This window comes from Pristis pectinata, chromosome 2, assembly GCF_009764475.1.
Source record: "Pristis pectinata isolate sPriPec2 chromosome 2, sPriPec2.1.pri, whole genome shotgun sequence".
NCBI classification, from domain to species: Eukaryota; Metazoa; Chordata; class Chondrichthyes; order Rhinopristiformes; family Pristidae; genus Pristis; species Pristis pectinata.
In genome coordinates this window covers 85,875,324-85,895,995 of record NC_067406.1, presented here as the reverse complement: position 1 = coordinate 85,895,995, position 20,672 = coordinate 85,875,324, and the positions used below count along the sequence as shown (strand labels likewise).

At 41.0% G+C, this 20,672-nt stretch overlaps 1 protein-coding gene across 1 annotated transcript in view; it reads right to left on the bottom strand.

Annotated features, from left to right (window-relative positions):
- The window catches only part of LOC127584063 (transmembrane protein 144-like), an 82,830-nt gene that overhangs the window by 59,066 nt on the left and 3,092 nt on the right, over positions 1-20,672 (bottom strand). The window contains exons 3-5 of the mRNA XM_052040610.1: positions 17,384-17,506; positions 16,293-16,392; positions 851-931 (exon numbers count right to left, since the gene is read on the bottom strand). Of these exons, the coding sequence (XP_051896570.1) occupies positions 851-931; positions 16,293-16,392; positions 17,384-17,506 (304 nt within the window). The remainder of the gene's footprint in view (positions 1-850; positions 932-16,292; positions 16,393-17,383; positions 17,507-20,672) is intronic.

Genomic DNA, 20,672 nt, shown 5'->3' with positions numbered 1-20,672 from the left:
GACTGGACTGCATTCTTTAGAGTTTTGAAGCATGAAGGGAGATCTCATTGAACCTTATAAAATCCTAACAGAGCTTGACAGGCTAGATAGAGGAGGATGTTTCCCCTGACCGAATAGTCTAGGTCCAGGGTGAGCAATGTCGTAAGATAAGATTGAGATGAGCAGAACTTTCTTCATTCAGAACTCTTTACACCAGAGTGCTGTAGAAACTCATTCAAAATGGAGATCAATAGATTTATCAACATTATAGGATCAAGAGGTGTGCAGATGATGCTGGAAAATGGTGCATAGGTAAAAGGTCTTAATGAATGGCAGTGCGGGTTCAAAGGACTGTACAGCCTACTTTTGCTCCTTTTTCTTATGTTATTATTTTATGTTCAGTCATGGAATCTGGGATTGCTCTCTTTGATGTAGAAAAGAATATTAGAGAACTTGTAGAAGTGTTGACATTCAGGACATGGATTTAAGGCAGTTTGCAAAAAGACCACAAATGACATGAGAAAATATTTTTATTCACACAGTATGTTGCAGTAACTTGGACTGAACTATGTAAAAGGTTGCTGGATGCAGATTCAATAGCAACTTCAAAAAGAATCCTAGTAAATATTTAAAGGAAAAAAATCATGTTTTAGGACAGCAGGGAAAAAGTAAGAGAGTGAGATTAATTGGATTTCTCTACCAAAGAGCGAACAAAGTTACGATGGCCCAAATGGTTTCCCTCTGTGTTCTATAATTGGATGGTTCCATCAATCTATGACAAATATTGGAAGAGCAGTATGACTTCCAGAGTGGAAGTATGCATAAATATCCCAACAGTGAAATCCAGTTCTGTATGTCAAAGCATTATTACCTTAACGCTGCCATTGCTGTTCCAATATAATTTAGGATGGGACTTGGAACACTCTGTACATTCAATCCAAACCAGCCAAACCTGAAGAAAGACCATTTTAGACATCTGATCACATTTAACAGGTGGTATCCGCTTTTGTACATCACTGAATTCTAATATAATAGAGGTAAATTCTAGTTAAAGGAAAGCAATTAGCACCTCATGTGCAAGTAAATTACTCATAAAATAACACTCAATGTCATAATATAATAAAATTCAATGTCATTCCAAGATTAGCATCAATCTGTGGTGATGAAGTAGAAAGTGTAAGGCCTCTAGACTAATACATGCCATCTATTACGGGCTTAACATGACAGCACATCCCTTGAAAGCACGTGTAAAATATTGCAGCATTGTACAGGTTTCCTTCAGCACATCATGCTGCCTTGTGGGATGACTTAATCAATGGGGGCAGCCTATAATCTACAGAATGAGCTAAACTAAATAAATAAATGCTGGTTGACATTTAATGAAGTCTAAAAAATTGATAAAACACTGACATAAAACACTAAAATAACTAAGGATGAAATTGCAAGAGGTGGAGAGTCTTATTATACCAATGGTCAATGTAACATTGTATCATGGAACATTGCAACTTTTGAGCCCATTTAGCTCATCAAGTCTGCATGGGCTCTTAATTCACCTTCTCCAATTGCAACTGCCATTGCAACCCAGCCTCCTTTGTCCCTGACAACAGCAAAATTTTCTCCTTGAATATTTATGAATTTCCCTTTTAAAAGCTCTCATCCTACTACTCATGCGCTAAATCCTATGTAATTTTTCTTAGAAGTTTTCCTCATGTTGTCTTTATTTCTTTACCCAATCACATTACCTTGGTGTTACTAATCCATTGGTCACAGGAAACAATTTAACTTTGTTTGTCACATTGAAACATATCAACATTTTAAGCAAGGCAGTGAAATCTTGTCAGCCTTCTTGGCTCCAAGGAGCAATTATGCAACTTCTGCAGTCTAATCAACAAAAACTAATCTCTTTTGAATTAAATCCATGTGATAAACCACTTCCTTCTTGAAATGCCAAGCCAGAGAATAGAAAAATACTCCACGGGGGCCAAGCTAATATTTTTAAGTATTCAGCCTAACTTGCCAGCCGCTTGTTCTCTGTTTACCATATGCAGATAGAGCCCGCAGAAGGTTGAACTTCACAAATGAAAAGAGCACAATTTAGCTGAAATTGTGCTCAAGCTGCATGGTGCTTTCAGACCACACCTTGAACATTAGGTCCACTTCCAGTCACAAGAAATCCGGGAGAGCTTGGATCTCTGCCTCAGTGCCAAGAATTGCTGTGAGGTCACTCCTCTTTATCAGTGAGAACTCAGATCTCAGTTCTGAGTTCAGACTGGGGAACCTGAGGCTTTTCAGCTTTGTAAGGGATTATCTCGGGACCAGCTGTTTAGAGCTAATAGTTAAAATGGAAACGTTTGTTCGGGACACCACTCATATTAAACAGTGGGACCCTGATCTGAGTTCTACAATGTTAACTTTATAATGCCTAATAGAGGAGCTTCAAATAAAAAATGAAAGTTTGGAACGGACTTCTAGTCAGAGTTGTGTAGGTGAATCAACTAGCATGCAATTAAGTTCAGCAATGAAAATGAATAGTGTGGTTTTGTATGGATAAATTTAGATGGGCTGGATGTTCATTCTTGTCAGTAAGTGGCTAGGACTTTTGTGATGCAGCTGGAGGTGAAAAGACAGTTGGCTGGATGAGCCTGGATCCCAGTCAGTTTTGTTTTAACTCTAGGCAGTTTTTGATAGACCCCACATGCCTCCTACCTGGGGAATAATTAAACATTTTCAAAGTTTTCCGGGAAATATCAGCAACAGATTCTGGATGGCCACACACATGGGGAAACACTGAAGTGGTTATCAGCAATTTGAGACCACGTTTCTCACTATGCTCTGATGGCAGACACCACGAGGATTCCTGGGAAGCAAGTCATTGTTACAAGAATTCCCCTTCTCTTACAATGGAATGGGTAGCTGCCTTCTGAGAAAAGTTGAACCTGCTAGATATACAGTATATCTGTTGGAGTTTAGGAGAGTGAGGGGGCTTCTTGATTGAAGCATATAAGAGGCTGAGGGGTCCTTGACAGGATGGATGTAGTGTGAATGTTTCCTCTTGTGGGAGAATCCCGAACAAGGAGTCACTGTTTAAAAATAAAGGGCTGTCTATTTAAAACAAAGGGTCTGGGAACTCTTCTTCAAAGGGCTGCGGACTGTTTATGAATATTTTTAAAGCAGAGGTAGATAGATACAGTAAATAAGGTGGTGAAAGATTTCTGTGGGGAGATAGGAATGTGGAGTTGAAGGGATCATCAGATCGGTGATGATCTTATTACAAGGACGAGCAGGCTTGATGGACCAAGTGACCTATTCCTGCTCTTAATCCATTTAGCTAATAATAAATTAATCCAAAAAAACTGTAAATTACCTGAAACATGCCTGCATTTCTTGCAGCCATTCCTCTTCATTTCAATGAATGAAGTCTCTGAACCTCCAGCCGTAACAAATAAACCGTTACAGTGGTTCAATGCAGAACTGTCAGTACTTCTCAGGAAGTAAAGTTCAATCTCCAGCATCAACCTCTGTAGAACGCTCACTCAGTGTTCACTAGGGAGAGGGACTTTGACGAATGTGAGTTCAATGAAGAACAGACTAAAGTGCTGGAGCATGTAGAGGTTAAGAAAGAGGTTGTGTTGGAGCTTCTGAAAAACGTTAGGATAGATAAATCCCCGGGAAAAGATTGCTGGGACATTGATGATGATACTTACATCCTCCCTGGCCACAGAAGCGGTACCCAGAGGATTGGAGGATGGCAAATGTTGTTCCCTTGTTCAAGAAAGATAATAGGGATAAACCTGGGAATTACAGACCGGTGAATCTTACATCAGTGGTGGGCAATTTATTGGAGAGGATTCTTAGGGACAGGATTTATGAGCATTTGGAGAAGCAAAGTCGGCGTTTTTTTGTGAGGGGCAGGTCATGAACCTAATTGTTCTTTTCAAGGAAGTGATAAAACAAACTGATGAGGGTAGAGCAGTGGATGTGGTGTACATGGATTTTAGTAAGGCATTTGACAAGGTTCCCCATTGTAGACTCATCCAGAAAGTCATGAGGCATAGGATCTATGGAAGCTTGGCTGTGTGGATTTGGAATTGGCTTGCCCACAGAAGGCAAAGGGTGGTTGTAGATGAACTGTATTCTGCCTGGAGGATGGTGAATAGTGATGTTCCGCCGGGATCTCTTCTGGAACAGCTGCTCTTTGTGATTTTTATAAATGACTTGGATGAGAAAGTGGAGGGGTGGGTTTGTAAGTTTGCAGATGACACGAAGATTGGTGGTGTTGTGGATAGTGTAGAAGGTTGTCGTGGGTTACAATGAGATATAGACAGGATGCAGAGTTGGGTGGAGAAGTGGCAGATGGATTTCAATCTGGAAAAGTGTGAAGTGATACACTTTGGAAGAAAGAACTTGAAGGCAGAGTACAAGGTTAATGGCAGGATTCTTAGCAGTTTGGAAAATCAGAGGGATCTTGGGGTCTAAGTCCATAGATCTCTCAAAGTTGCCATGCAAGTTGATAGGGTGGTTAAGAAGGCATACGGTGTGCTAGCTTTCATTATTGAGTTCAAAAGATGCGAGGTAATGTTGCAGCTCTATAAAGCTCCAATTAGACCACAGTTATGTAGAGTATTGTGTTCTGTTCTGGTCATCTCATTATAGGAAGGATGTGGAAGCTTTAGAGAGGGTGCAGAGGAGATTTACCAAGATGCTGCCTGGTTTAGAGAACATGCCTTTTGAGGAAAGGTTGAGTGAGCTAGGGCTTTTCACTTCGCAGTGGCACAGGATGAGAGGTGACTTGATAGATGTGTATAAGAGGGGCATAGATAGAGTGGACAGCCAGCAGGAACGGCCAAATCCAGAGGACATCAATTTAAGGTCAGAGCGGGAAAATTTAAGGGGATGTCAGAGGTAGGTTTTTTACACAGAGAATGGTGGGTGCCTGGAATGCATTGCTGGGGGTGATGGTATAGGCTGATACAATAGGGACATTTAGAAAACTCTTAGATAGGCACATGGTTGGTTATGGGCTGTGGAAGAGGGAAGGGTTAGATTGATCATGGAGTAGGTGTTTATATGAATTGACACAACATCATGGGCTGAAGGACCTGTACTGTGCTGTACTGTTCTATGTTCTAATGCTATGCCATATGTCACTATTCAGAACTAAGTGCCCAACCAAACACTGATCCATTGCATGAGAGTACTTTCAAAACCAATTCATTCATTTATGACGTGTATGAATCATTTTCAAATGTATTCTGGAAATCCATTTTAACAATATCCTTGAATATCCCCTACCCACCATCCTAATAACTGCCTAAGCATTTTAACTCATCCACACTGACTCTCTTTGACCAGGTTATGTTCATCCTAACACTAAGTCACTTCTTCCGTGATTGTAGATTTCAGTAACTTCCATACATGATATTAGATAGATGGGTCTGTAGTTACATTGCTTCGTTCTTCCTTCGTTCTTGAACAACTGAAAGGCATTTGCAAGTTTCCAATTCAAAGACAGAATCTCGGGGGACTGTGGAAAAATACAACTTACACAGCTGTAGATTTCTCAACCTATTTTCTTTGAATACTCTGGGTGTAAACCTTCAGGTCCTGGAGATTTGTCTACCTCAGTCACCACTGATTGTTTTTACGCCGATAAATTATTCCTTTTATCTATTGTAAGTGCCTATTTACCATTGGTTGACTGTCCTGACCACCCCAACTGTGAAGCAGATGCAAAGCATTTGTTACTAAGGTGGTTTCCTTTGTATTCTTACCAGCAAATGTTTATCAGGGGCCCTCATTTCCTCTTAATATTCTCTTCAAACACATCTGAGAAAAATTGTTTGCCTCGATGTCCCATGCAAGCTTGCATTTCAGGTTTCATTGTTCATTTTACTTGTGTGTGTTATTTTTTTATATAAACAAATTTGTCTTGCACACATTGGACTGCACTAGTGATCCTTTGCAGCTGGATTAGTGCATGTGGGAAATGAACCTAAGGCATTTCTTGATAAAGTGCTTACCTTCTAATGATGTTGCCAGTATTCAATAGCCATTTTTATATTGACTAACAGAAGTTGGCTGTTAAGGGTATAGGTTCAACTTTTGACCTGTGTCTTTCTCTCACATGAAATAATAAAACAAGTAAGAAACTCTACAACTAGTCGGCAGAGATGACATTGATACTTTGCCCACAGCCTCTGCCAGACTCATTTATGAACGCCTCAGGCATCACAGTGTCCCCATATTATGCAACTCAATACACAGACTGGGAATATGTAGGGGCCCAGCGGGCCAAACTGTCATGTGCAGAGCCACCAGGCACATAGGAGCATGCTGTGATACCCTCCCTGCAACACACACCCCTTCCCCGCCACTCCCCCCCCCCCCCCCACCGTGGGAAGTATCTAATATGAGCCACCGCCTCAAGAAGGAAACATCTATCATCAAAGATCTCCACCATCCTTGGCATGCCATTTGCTCACAACTACCATCAGACAGGAGGTACAGTAGCCTGAAGTCCCACACCACCAGGTTCAAGAACAGCTACTTCCCTTCCACCATTCTGTTCACAGACCCTAATCACTAACTCAGTATAGCAACACTTCGACCACTTTGCAATACAGTGGATTTTTTTTGTTGGTTTCATTGTGTTCTTTCTTGCATGATTTTGTATAATTTATGTTTATATTTTTCTTGTGAATGTTGTGTCTCTAATGCTATGTGCCTGTGATCCTGCAGCAAGTAAGCTTTTCATTGCACCTGTGCATACATGTACTTGGGCATATGACAATTAACTTGAATTTGACTTTGACTTTTTCCCTCACCTCTGCGCTGCATATGGCTGTTAGAGAGAGTGACCTTTAAACTGTAGCTCATTTTGTGTTAGAAAGTGCAGCAATGACACAGCCAGGAAATGGGAATGCAGTTAAAGCTTTCACACGTGATTCAGGGTGAAATCCATTGAATGACTCTTTAAGTGGGTTTTTCCTGATTTTTATTTTGCAGTCACTCAGTTAGAGGTTAGAGTTACATGCATCACCCATCGAGCGTAGTAAAATTGTGCAAAGTCCAATTAGTAGGCATACTCTTTGTTGTTTTGCTATCTCCCCCAGTCTGCTGGCGCTGTTCCTTGCATTGTGTAAATTTTTACTTTTAATTGGAAGCTGGACTTTGCTTCATTTTTTGACTAAGACTGTTCAGTTGTTCCAATGTGTCCTTAGTTTTTCAGCCATTTATACAGATTTAATATTGTACCAAACATTTCTTTGAGTTGTTCCTTTGTCAGTTTCCCCTTTTAGTAGCTCAGCACAATTCTGGTAAATGATTTGCTCAACGCATCAAATTTTCCCTAGGTAAATTTAAAATCTTGATTTGTGGCCCTCCCTTCAGGTAGTGAAAGATGCCAGTTTTATCAAAGAAGCCGCAGAAATTTGCTGACACAAAAGTCTGCAGATGCTGGAAACTGCAGTGAGGCTGATACCTCCAACTTCACGTCAAATGCTCCCCCTCTGTCCCTTTTCTCTCTCCTCCAGATCTACACAGTTTCTCCTGCACCAACCCCAGCCCCCCATCACCCTGTTTCATTCCCCTCCTCTACCCACTCCATCTGCCCATCACCCACATACTCCTCTCACAGGTTCCCCTCCCCCCTCTGTTACCATCTGCCCTCCCACCTCCCTTATTTGATTCCATGCTTCACCTTCCTGTCCTACCAGATTCCATCATCAGCAACCCTTTGTTGCCTCCACCTATCACCTCCCAGCCCTGTCACTGTTTCCACTCTTCCCTCCTCCATCCACCTATCACCCCTCCTCACCTGGATCCACCTATCACTTGCCAGCTCTTGTCCCATCCCTTCGCCTCCTCTCTTGACAGTGGCTATCTCCTCTCTATCTTTCAGTGCAGGTGAATAGCCTTAACCCAAATCATTGACTGTCCATTTCCATCCACAGATGCTACCTGACCTGCTGATTTCCTCAGTAGTTTGCTGTAGTACATTCTTGATCATACTATGGCGACTTTATCTTAATTAAACCTGTTTTTTTTTGCTTACCTTAGATCTGGTATGACCCTTTCTCTTGTAGATTTTTAAATAGGTTGTTCTAATAAACAGTCTTGAATACATCCCAGAAATTTTTTTTTGGGGAAGAATGTTTTGTCTTTAATGAGTTCCAATCTTGAAAGTAAATTAATTAATTGAAAAGCATTTGTTTAATCAACAAGTGTTTTTGTAAATTTGGCAATGTCATGAAGTTCTCACTTTACAGGGACTTTTCCTGCTTCATAGGGAATTTCCATGTGATACACTGTTGCAAATTTCTACTGGGTGACTTAGATACATACAATCATTTGTAATATATATATTATTCCTTGTAAATTTAGGTACAGTCAGCATTCTCAAAAATAGAAGTTTATAACAGAAATCTGAGAACAACCCATTGTTTCTGATACTTGTTCCTTGATTATGACCTCATATTTCTCAGAATGATTTGTATTTCTTCCGTATTCCTAAAGCTTGTGAAGGGGTTTTTATAGTAAAACAGCAACAAGAAAGCTAAGAGAACAAATTATGTACCTCTAAAGCATTTTGTTTAGATTTTATGGAATTTATGACTAAAATATGTTCAGGTGACTGAGACAAGTGTTATCTTTCCTTTCATGTATTTACCCACATTTGAGCTGGTTTTTTAGCTAATCCTCTCACCTTACATGGGTGAGTTTACCAGCCCAGATTTAAATGAATTGTTGTAATTCTTCTAGTATTTTCAGTTCAGCTGGTCAAAGATGCATAAATGCATATCATAATAAAAGAAGTGTTTTTTTTTCAAGCTCTGGGACAAGACAAATATATTTCCAAGCCATAAAAAGGGTAGATTTGTGCCAAATTGGGGTTCTACTTTGTGAATTAACCTTGTCCCATCCACCCCCAACAGCAAGTTTGTTGCCCTTGTTTACAGTGTAAAACAGTGCTGAAATAAATTCAAGGCCGGCACATTATGTTCTTTTGAAATAAAAGTGTGTGCAACAGAGCAACCCCTGCTCCCCACCCCAGAAGGGGAGGCGAGCATGTCAGTGGCTTTCAGAGACATGTTAATGAAAACATGCTGGAGAAATGGGTCAAAATCTATTCAACTTAAGAAAGCTAACAATTCTGAAAAAAAACAGTTGAAAATGACCCTGAATATAAAAGGCTGTTTTAAAGCAATGGATAAGGTTGGATCTATTATTCTAACATTGAATTGTGGGAACTTTTTGTTGTGTTTTAGGATTACATACTGCACTGCCCTTCCCCAATTGCTCTTGAGAAGTTGGTATTAGTGAGTAACCTCTCTGAACTATTCCTGTCCTTGTGGTGAATGTACCCCATACCCACTGCTGAATTTTCTGTATGTAGATGCAGTAATGATGAAGGAATGGCAATAGACTCACAAGAGACTGCAGTTTCTGGAATATGCTGGAAGAACTCAGCTGGTCAAGCACGTGTAGGGGAGAAGGAACTGTTGACGTTTCGGGTCAAGACACTGCATCAGGACTGAGAGTGGAGAGGGAAGATGGCTAGTATAAAGGGGGGGGGGTATTGAAACAAGGGCCAGTAGGTTATAGGTGGACCGAGGAGGGGAGGTGGAGAGGTGGAGTTGGGAGACAAAGACAGGTGGGTGAGTGGTGGGATGGAGAGGATGAAGTAGGAGACCAAGGTTGGAGGGTGATAAGTGGGGACACAAAGGCTATCAGTACTGGAACCTGAGAAGGAAGGAAGGAGGAACCGTGGAGGAGGGAATCCAGTGGGTGAAGTGTGTGGGTTGTAGGTGGATGGAACCAGGAGGGGGAGTGGGACAAAGATGGGTGATGGGGGGGGGGGGGGCTGGAGGGAAGGTACGGGAAAGGGGTGGAGCAAGAGCTGGAAGGTGATAGATGGATCCAGGTGAAGGCAGGGAGATGAGGGAAGGGGGAGAGTGAGAATGATGTCAGAAGGCGGGAGGTGATAGGTGGAAATGACAAAGGGCTGAAGATGATGAAATCTGATTGGAGAGGACAGTGGAGCATGGAATAAAGGGAGGAAGGTGGGGAGGGGAACCAGTGGGAGATGGGCAGATGGAGAGGGGAAAGAGGGTGATTGGGCCTAGGTGGATCAGGAGGAGAGACAAAAGAAAAATGGGGGAAAAGGGACAGAGGGGGAGAGGTTACGTGGAGTTTGAGAATTTGAAGTTCATGCTGCTAGGTTGGAGACTGCCCAGGCAGAATGTGAGATGCTGTTCCTCTAATTTGCGTTTCGCCATGATTTAGCAGTGAAGGAGGTTGTGGGCAGACATATCAGTGTGGGAATGGGAAGTGAAATTAAATAGAGTGTAGTTCATCACGTTCCTTTCTTTTGCTTCATTGATGGTAGAAAGGCTTTGAAACATCTGGATATGAATTACTTTCTAACAATACCAAGCCTCTGACCCGCACTTCATATCACTGATCTGGTTGAGTTTCTGGCCAGTGGTGACCCTCGTGTATGAATGTAATGAATTCAGCAATGGTAATCCAAATGAATTTCATGGAAATGTTATTGAACATTCTCTTATTGAAAACACATGTAGCCATTTCTGCTGTTAAGTAACTGCAGCTTGAGAAATTTTGGATCTGATTCAATGAACTAGAGTCTGAGCTTCAGACTCTGATCCAGCACGGAGGTGGTAAGTTACCTGGATACTTTATTTGAGGAGGCAATCATACCCCTTGTATTGTAGGTTTGGTCGGTGGAGGGTACCCCTACAAGAAAGGCTGGCATGGGGATCGGGAATGTAGCGTTAAAGTTGCCTCATCCCTTCTACTTGTCCAACAGGTCCAAGGTTCTTGTAGCCTTCGTAAGTATTGTGGTACACAGGGTCTTCCAAGTTGTTCAAGGAAAAGGGAATACTGTGTTGTGGGAATCAATACTGTTCTCTGGCAGCCATGAATGTGAGGCTTAAGGCTGTGTGGTTAAGGTTAGGGTCAAGGACTCCTCCTGGGTACTGGATAGGAACTTAGAATGGGAGGGGAAAAAGCCTTTTAAGTACCAACCACTTAGGTAGGACTAAGAAAGGGGTTGAGCTGAGGGAGTATGAACATCGAAGGTCTAAATTAAAAAGTGGAACTACAAAGATAACAATCTCTGAATTATTATCTGAGCCATGTACAGATTGCAAGGACCAGAGAGTTGAAAGTATTGTTCAAAGACTGGTGAGGAAGAAATGGATTTTAATTCATGGAAAGTTAAAGCGAAAGAATAACGTGTTAGTGTAGGGTGAAAACATGGGTAATGATAACCACAGAGGAGAAAGTACACAAATGTAAATGTAAAATGCACCTGAAAATAGATAATCAAAAAACCTGAAATAAATCTGAAACACAGCAAGTTAGGGCTGCATCTGTGGCAAGTGTTACGAACTGGGTTACTATTGATGAATTTCCCTTTCAGATAGAGCATAGTGGTGTGTGTGTGTGTGTGTGTGTGTGTGTGTGTGTGTGTGTGTGTGTGTGTGTGTGTGTGTGTGTGTGTGGTGTGGTTACAACAACAGAAGATAAAGGACGTAATGACGTTTTTGAAGCAGTCAGTCGGAATCAGTCAGAGGAGGAGAGAGAAAGGGAGAGAGACACCAGCCTGCTAGTTTCTCTGTTAATGGATGAGAAACAATAACTGTGCCTGTCACTACAATCCACGTATGGATTTTGGAGTAATCCGGTGGAGTCCACTTTGTCGTTAACCTGTAGAGGGAAATAGGTACTTGTGTGGACGGTCACGTCTCGGATACTTTTCGGGGTGGCAGATACTTCGGAAGAAAGCAGTGGAGTTCACTTTGTTGTTGACCTGTAGAAGGAAACAGGTATTTGTGTGGACGGCCAGGATTCGAGAGCCTTTCGGGGTGAGGAAGATGCGGTGGAGTGGTCACTGCTGAGTAGACACTGAGGTGTCATATGGCTTCCATCGTGGAACATCTGGATTTCGTAATTACTCTCTATTTTCTCTCTACATCTACATTTTGTCTTCAGTCATCGGTGGTTGTTGAAGAAACCTTTGCTCACGTTTCACTTTACGGCTTGCTGAACTGACCTTTGAGAACCATTCCTGGACTGGGAGTTTGGGAATTTGCCACACACACACTACAAGTTTAGTTTTTGGGGTTAATGTTTAAGATTTAACATTTTTACTTCTAACATTCTAACATTTTTACTTTTATTTTACTTATTATCATAAGTAGTTATTAATAAAATAGTTCTTAACACTGATACATGACTCAGTGTTTCTTTTGTTGCTGATTCGTAACAAAATTGGGAGCTTGTCTGGGATAGTTCCCAAGGTTAACAAGACTCGTCCGGGACAGTTCCCCAGATTGAAGAGGGTGGTCTGAAATCAAACTCAAGACTGGTACTAGAGGTCTGGGTTTGAACAAATTGAGGTCTTAGTGGTCCACTGATTGTGGTCAGTCTGATAATATTCAGAGCCAGCTGGATGACCTAATGCCACAAATAGAAATAAATGTGCATAATCTGACAGTTATTACAGTGAGAATCTGACCAAGACTGGGAAGTGAATATTCCAGGGTCCCTGACATTTTGGAAGGATAGCCAGAAAGATAAAGGAGGTGAAATAGCTCTGTTAGTAAAAGATAAGTGCAATGTGAGAAATCTTGCATCAGAAAATCAACATAATAGATCAGTTTGAGCAACATTGTCAAAAAAACTCTTCCTCTTGAGGTGTGTGGTGAGAATAGTCCCCAGGCCCTCTAACAATACCTGAACTATTGGACAAAGTATAAATTAAGAACTAATGAGGGGTTGTGAAGAAGGTATTGAAATAAACATGGGTGACAATGATTTTGATATTAATTGGAAAATTCAAATTAGCAAAAACAGACCTGAGGTCAAGTTGATAAAGTGTTTGACACAGTTTCTCAGAACAATATGCTGTGGGATTAACCAAGGAACAGGCTATTTTGACCTAGTCAGGATTAATGATCTCATAGTAAAATATCCTCTCGGGAAAAGTGATCGTAGCATGATAGAATATCACATTCAATCAGACTGAGAAGCATGGGTCTGAAACTAATGCCTTAAACTAAAGTAAAATTAAACTTAAGTAAAATGATATAAAGGTATAAAGTCAGGGATGGCTAGAGAGAGCTGGGAAAATAGATTAAAAAGTAAGACAATTGATAAACTTTTACAGACATTTTTGGGAATATTTCATAATTATCAACAAAGATATACTCCACTGAGAAAGAAAAAAAGACTCAAAAGAGAAGGATGATCCATCTGTGGCAAATTAAAGATGTTAAGGATGGTATATAATAGAAAGGAAAAATATTAATGGTTGCACAGAATAGTAGAAAGCCAGTAGATTGGGAATTTTTAGAAAACAGCATAGTATGGCTGAAAAAAGGAGGAAGAAGCTAAATCAGTAAAAAAAAAAGAAGCTAAGTTAGCAAGGAGTAAATTAGCAAGAGATACAAATACAGACAGTAAGATCTTCTACAGGAATATAAAAGAAAGACTGTAATTAAAGTAAATATTGTTCATGGAGAATGATTATTGTTAGGATGCCTGCCCTTAAGGAATAAACTGGGCACAGAAGAGGCAGTCACAAAGAGAGAGGTTAGCCCAGGCTTTGTCATTTGTCATGGTATGATGAAATGTGGGATGAGGAGACAAACTTCAGCAACTTACAAGGACAGATCTGCAAAGAAGGAATGGGGGGGGGGGGGTGGCGGTGGGGGAGAATGAGTGGTGATGGTGAGCAAATACTTTGTTCAGTCACTGTAGTTAGTTGTGTCCAGAAGCAAAGCTAGAGCAAGTTATGTAGGAGTTGAAGTTACAGTTAGCTTAGAGTATAAGCTGTGTAAGATATATAGAGTACCAAAGCTGCAACTGTACATGGTACTTTATTATAGTTAAATTAATTGGTTTATTATTGTCATACGCACCGAGGTACAGTGAAAAACTTATCTTGCATACCATTCGTACAGATTAATTCATCCCAACAATGCATTGAGGTAGTACAAGGTAAAACAATAACAGAATGCAGAATAAAGTGTTAGAGTTACAGAGAAAGTGCAGTGCAGGTGGACATTACGGTGCAAGGTCATATCGAGGTAGATTGTGAGGTCAATTATCCATCTTAACATACTAGGGAACCGTTCAATAGTCTTATAACAGCGAGATAGAAGCTGTCCTTGAGCCTGGTGGCACGTGCTTTCAGGCTTTTGTATCTTCTGCCCGATGGGAGGGGACAGAAGAGAGAATGTCCGGGGTGGGTGGGGTATTTGATTATGTTGGTTGCTTTGCCAGGGCAGCAAGAAGTGTAGACAGAGTGCATTGATAAAAATTGGTGAGTGTCAAAGGGGATATGCCAAATTTCTTAAGCCTCCTGAGAAAGGAGAGGTGCTGGTGAGCTTTCTTGGCTATCGTGTCTATGGTTGGACCAGGACGGGTGAATGGTGATATTCACTCTCAGGAACTTGAAGCTCTCAACCCTCTCGACCTCAGCACCATTCATGTAAACATTGATGTGCACTGCTCACCTTCCTGAAGTAAGTGACCAGCTCTTTTGTTTTGCTGACACTGAGGGAAAGGTTGTTGTCATGACACCATGTCACTAGGCTCTTTATCTCCTTCTTGTACTCTGACTCATCAATATTTGAGATTCAGCCCATTATGGTGGTATCATCTGCAAACATGTAGATGGATTTAGAGCAGAATCTGGCCACGCAGTTGTGAGTGTATTGGGAGTAGAGTGGGGGGCTGAGACGCAGCCTTGTGGGGCACCAGTGTTGAGGATGATCGTAGTCTGTAGCATTTCTCATCGTAGAATCCCATATCAAATAATTTTCTGTGGTTTCTTGTAATACTTTATTTGTTGACATGTTTTATTTGTAGTATTATTTAGTTTCAATAAACTTTTAATAAGTATTCTGAGTTGTGTAGCTCTGGGTCTTCACCCACAACACCATATTCTGGATGAACATAGATATTAGGTAGAACGGAACTACCTATACACTAGCATGCAACTTACAGCCTTAACAGGAGGAAGATGGAAGCTATGGTAGGGCAGTGTCTGGTGAAGAACTTATCATTGAAAGACTGCCTACAGTTGCACTGTCAGTGACGTGTTCAATCTCTTCACACATGTCAAGGGAACACTGAAGGGCAGTTTGTATTTGTCCTGTTTTTACTGTCTGGATCTCCCTGGGCAATGCTGCAAACTCCAGTAACTTCATTTACTACAATCCAGGCAGAAGACTTATTTGTCTCCTTTGTCTTCCCCTATTCCTGTGGCTCCCTTCCCCTGCCTTGATGACCTGCCCATCTCCTCTACTCCCCTCCCCCATCCTTTATTCCATGGTCCACTGCCCTCTCCTACCAGATTCCTTCTTCTTCAGCCCTTTGCCTCTTCTATCTATCACCTCTCAGCTTCTTACATCTTCCCCTCTCCCACCCATTATCTCCCCCCCCCTCACCTGGACTCACCTATCACCTGAACTCATCTATCCGCTGCCTGCGTGTGCTCCTCCCCCTCCCCCCACCTTCTTATTCTGGCTTCTGCCCTCTTCCTTTCCAGTCCTGATGAAGGGTCTCGGCCCGAAACGTCGACTGTTTATTTCCCTCCATGGATGCTGCCTGACCTGCTGAGTTCCTCCAGCACTTTTTGTGTATTGCTCCAGATTCCAGCATCTGCAGAACCTCTTGTTGTCGACTTATTACAATTTATGTTTCTTCATCCAGAAATGGTGCAGAGAGACCTCTCGCAGAGCATCTTGCTTTTTACCTTTCCATGTTAGATCAATTCACATACTGGAGCCCACTCCACATCTGCAAATGATCCTCCAGCCAGAACCTGTGAGTACCTCCAGGAGAAAATGCTTTTTGTCCTACTACCCTTGCAGTAATGGAGGGGAACCAATCAGTTTTTGGCCCATCATGCAGAATTTTATCCTGCTTATCTGCCCCCATCCCCACAGCTACTAGAGTCTTTCCTCAATAGGTAGTTCTGCAGTTCTTTTTCAAAGTAACCTCATCTGTTGTTGTGGGTCATACATTCCTCATGCCTGGTACTCCCTCCATTGTCACATCCTGTATTAGGCTAATCCAATTTCCAATTCCTTATACACAAAGTCAGACAGGCTGAATCTGCAGCTCTGTGCATTTTTCGTTTCCAGTACAATCAGAAAATCTAATTGAAGTGTTATTCCTACCATGGCGCTTTAATTCTTTGCTCTTGAGAGGCATTTTCAGGGCTGTTTTATTATCACGAGGCACTAACTTACTAATTATAAATAAAGTTTTTTACCTACCTTGAACTAGCCCAGCCCATTAGAAGGCTAAATGTAGCCCAGATCAAAGCTCCCATGCCAAGACCAATTGTTTTTAATATGGGAATAACAGTGACATTCCCTAGAAGAAAGGAAGGACTTTAATCAAAAACATTCTAATGGTTTGTAAAATACTGTTGTAGGTTCTAATTTCTTTCTTCATGAAGAAACCTCATTGGTTACCCAGAGACATCATCCACAAACGTATGAAGAAAACCAATTATTTCTGCAAGACCTAGAAATCTTACTGCAATGCTAGTCACAAAAAGAAGTATAATTAAGTTTGGACCCGAAGTTCACATTTTCCACACCACTTCCCTAATGTGTTAATCAGTAGGCTTCTCACTTTCAGTCCTAATCTGTATCCAGCTAAAAATATAACAGAGGCCAACAGCAAATGACTCCTGGCAAACAATGTATGCAGGTATGGGGGGAATTTTGGCTTCTGTCTTAGAAAGTGCAATTTAAACATTTTCAAATTAAAGTGGATTTTAATATCTCACTCTTCTGAATTTGAGTAGAACCTTAATAGGAAATCTGGTTTTATTTTCTCTGGTGTTCAGACAGGCTGATAAAATAAGCACTGTCACTCCAGTAGAAATGGGTTCCAAATTGTAACTCCCGGACGCAGCAACAAGCTCCAGAATTGCATGGGGGTCAGCCAGTGTAATCATTTTTTTTATTTCCTTTGCTACATGGGGATTTTATATAAACCAAGTACATACCATTCAAAAATATTTTGTTCATGACCCATCAACCAGCAATCAGAAAATAAATTTTCATTCCATTGCTTTGTTTGTTTCAAATCTGGTTTCACAGAACTCCAGTGAGCCTTTCAAATGTTTATACGACAAGGATTTAGCAACATCATACCAGAACAATAAGACGCCAAAGCAGAGCAAGTTCATTCTTGCTGCAATGCTATACATACTGGTTCTATTAGAAGTCACACTTATCAAAATAAAAGTCATTGGATATATCTTCTTTTTCCATTCACAGTCCAGAAACAAATCCACCCCGTCACAAAAGGAAAGGGTTTTTTGTTGCAATTATATCATACCAATCAACCGTACCTGTAGCCCACAGAAATCCACCAAGCATTGTGAGGGGCCAGAACTTCGGACACTGTTGGATAAGATGGATCACCAGTGAGACAACCCATACTGCAGTACAAAAAATCCACTGGAAAAACAGGCCTAAAAAACACAATGTTTAAGACCTGAACAAGGATTTTTAACAGGGTATACAGAGAAAACAATGTACCTTGGCCATGACGCTAACTTTAAAATGACTCTTACCATTATTAGTTAAATTGCTGGCCTCCAGTCAGTGATAAAACTTTTGAATGGAAATGTGAGCCTGCCAGTAAGTTATAATTCTGGCATAAGAAATGTTCTACAATAGTGCTACTTTTTCAAAAGAACTTGGACCACGTTGTTCTCAAACAAAAGGAAACTGCAGACGATGTACTTGAACAACATACATCCAGCTCTCTCATATGTATTGTATAACATCTTCTATAAATTTTCTAACATAGCTAACATGTTATTGATTTTCTGTGTCACATGTTTTTCTTTTTGTTGATACCTACGTTGTGATCTCCAAATTTATGAATTTACTTGAAATTACACTTGTATCTTTGTTAAAAGCAGACTAAACAATTCATGAAAAAGTGTTAAATGTTGATATCCTTGCAATGTATAAATGTGTAAGGTTCTCCTATGAATCAGTTTGTATCACATTGTTGTATCTGGACAGTGCAGATTAATTGTGAGTTACTGCCTTCAATAGAGATTGATCTGGTTATCGTAAAATACCATTAATCGAATATGGTCAGGACCAGCAGATTTTCCAGTTATTATTTTATTAATATTCCAACACACAATTTTAATACATATTTTTAAATGATACACAGTAGAACAATAAATTGAAAGTAAGTTGAAAGGGAGTGCAAGTATCAAGGCAAGTTTCAAAGGAACTTCTGGAAACTTGAAGGAAACAGAACTTCGTGAGTTTCGAGGGAGTATGGGAAGCAGAGCCAGGTGATTTAAAGGGAACCAGGAGCATGGTGTGTGAAAGGGACCCTGGAAACGAAGGTCCCATTGAGCGGAAGTGAGTGCGGGAACCAGGTCCCCCAGTGAGTGGAAGGAAGCAGGAGAATGAGCACCCGATAGGCCAGTAATAAAACTCCCATTAATGGCCTTCACGTTGATGATTCCACTGGGGTCGGCATGTAGCTTCTCTGCAGTCCTTTCCCCAAGAACACTTGGAATGACGAATGCATGTCCCCATTTTAAGTATCCTTGATGAGTTGGTGATTCAAAACTGTGATTATAGAATATCTGTAAACCTCCAAGTGGACACTTGTCCTTGCTGGTTTCACCCTCTCAATGTCTGTCTGTAGACCCGCTTTGATACCTCGCTGAACCACCTGATTGACCTCTGTGGCTGTTACTGGGAAATCCTCGTCTACCTGCTACAATGTAGAAATCATACTTCCCCACCACTGGCAGATGATTCCTGTGGTAAACTGGAAGGAGCATCAGCTTGAACAGTAACATTCCTGCCCAATCTGTCTTGTCAACTAACCTTTGTTTCTTATCACTTGTTGCCCTGCACAATCCCCTACGACTGTGGATAAATTGAAACTTTAATGGAGACACAAGAGACTGCAGATGCTGGAATCTGGGGCAGCAAACAATCTACTGGAGGAAATGAACAGGTTAAGCAGCATCCGTGTTGGGAAATGAATTGTTGACGTTTCAGGTCAAAACCCTGCATCAGGGCTGAGTGCGGAGAGTGAAGTTAAGCGGCATAAAGAGGCACAAGAGCCTGCAGATGTGGAGAGCAGATGCTCCACCTCTCCCCCACTTGGCTCCATCTGTCCATCATCCTTCACCCATCCTTGGTCCATCTGTCACCCACTGGCTGCTGTCTCACCACTCTCCCTCTCCTCTTCATACTGGCCATCTTCCTTTTTCCACTCTCAGTGCTGATGCAGGGTCTCGACCCTAAACGTCAACAATTCCTTTTCCCCCACAAATGCTGCTTGACCAGCTCAGTTCCTCCAGCAGATGGTTTATTGCTCTAAGATCTTCAACACTGAGCTTGCTCCTTACAAAAGAAACTGCTTGTCATATTTGTCCTTCTCCACAAGACCGCATTGATTTGCATTTCGAATGATCTTCCATCAATCAGGACTGTGATCATAAAGTCCTGTTCTATGTCATCCACAGCAGTTGTAACATTGTGCAGATTCCCCTCGTGTAAATTTTTATGGGAAACATGCTCTTCGTGAAAATACATTTGAGACAATACTCCTCCTGTTATTTTAGGTTCCATTTTAAAAGCCATTGCTCTTTGTTCTTTCTTCTGGAAGGTGTAGCATTTAGACTCTACAATATGTGGCAAAGACAATAACTGTGCCATTTGCAGTCACATGATGCTGTTGGTATTTCTGAACTGTGAGCTTCTGTCACAGTGTGGCTGGCACAGGACAGAACTCTGTAGAATTCTTGGATGCCATCTCCATGGATGATTTCATTCAAAACACCTAATCAAATGCAGGCTTTTTATGACTTACAACTTTATCTCCTTGACCATACATGAACCTGTCTCTCAGTGCACAATTCAAAAACTCCTGAATTACCTTTTCAGATTTTTGAGTGCAATAAAGTGGCCACTTTCCTTCTTTTGCAACAAAACAGTACTCAAGCTTCCTGCACTTTTACTCTCAGTATGTTCTATTATTTGCACTTTATCTTCCTTGCTATCATTTCACTTTAAAGTTACTGTGCCCTTAAAATCAAGTGCAGCTCCTTAGTAGTCAATCCAAATGTTTTCTCCTTCTCTCTCTCTCTCTCTCTCTCACACACAGCCTTGTCAACAAATGTAAGATGCCCTCAAATGGATCATGAATATTGCTGGATAAACTGTACTTACAGTGTAACACATTCTCTCTGCCTCTTTAGACTCCACTCCCCCCCTTTTCAAAGACAAAGTATTTTCCTATTTTTCCTTTTCCACAGGAGGTTTATTCAGTGATTACAGCATCACATTATTACAGTATTACAGTGCTCCATGATTCACACTATTTAGAGTTTCAAATTATAATAGTTATCTCTATCCAAAACACACTCAAGCCCCAAGTTTTTGTTTCTTTTTACACTGAATGCATCTAAAATGCTGAGTAATTGATCATATTATCTGTGAGTAATTAAACCATAGAAACTTGCAAAACAGCCAGTAAAAATAATAGGTTGCTGGGAAGTTGATTGTAGTTGAAGCTATGGTGCGTCTTGAAGGCGTTGTGTGACTGTTGATGGGCTATGATGCAGAAAAGTTTAATGGAGCCAAAAGAGA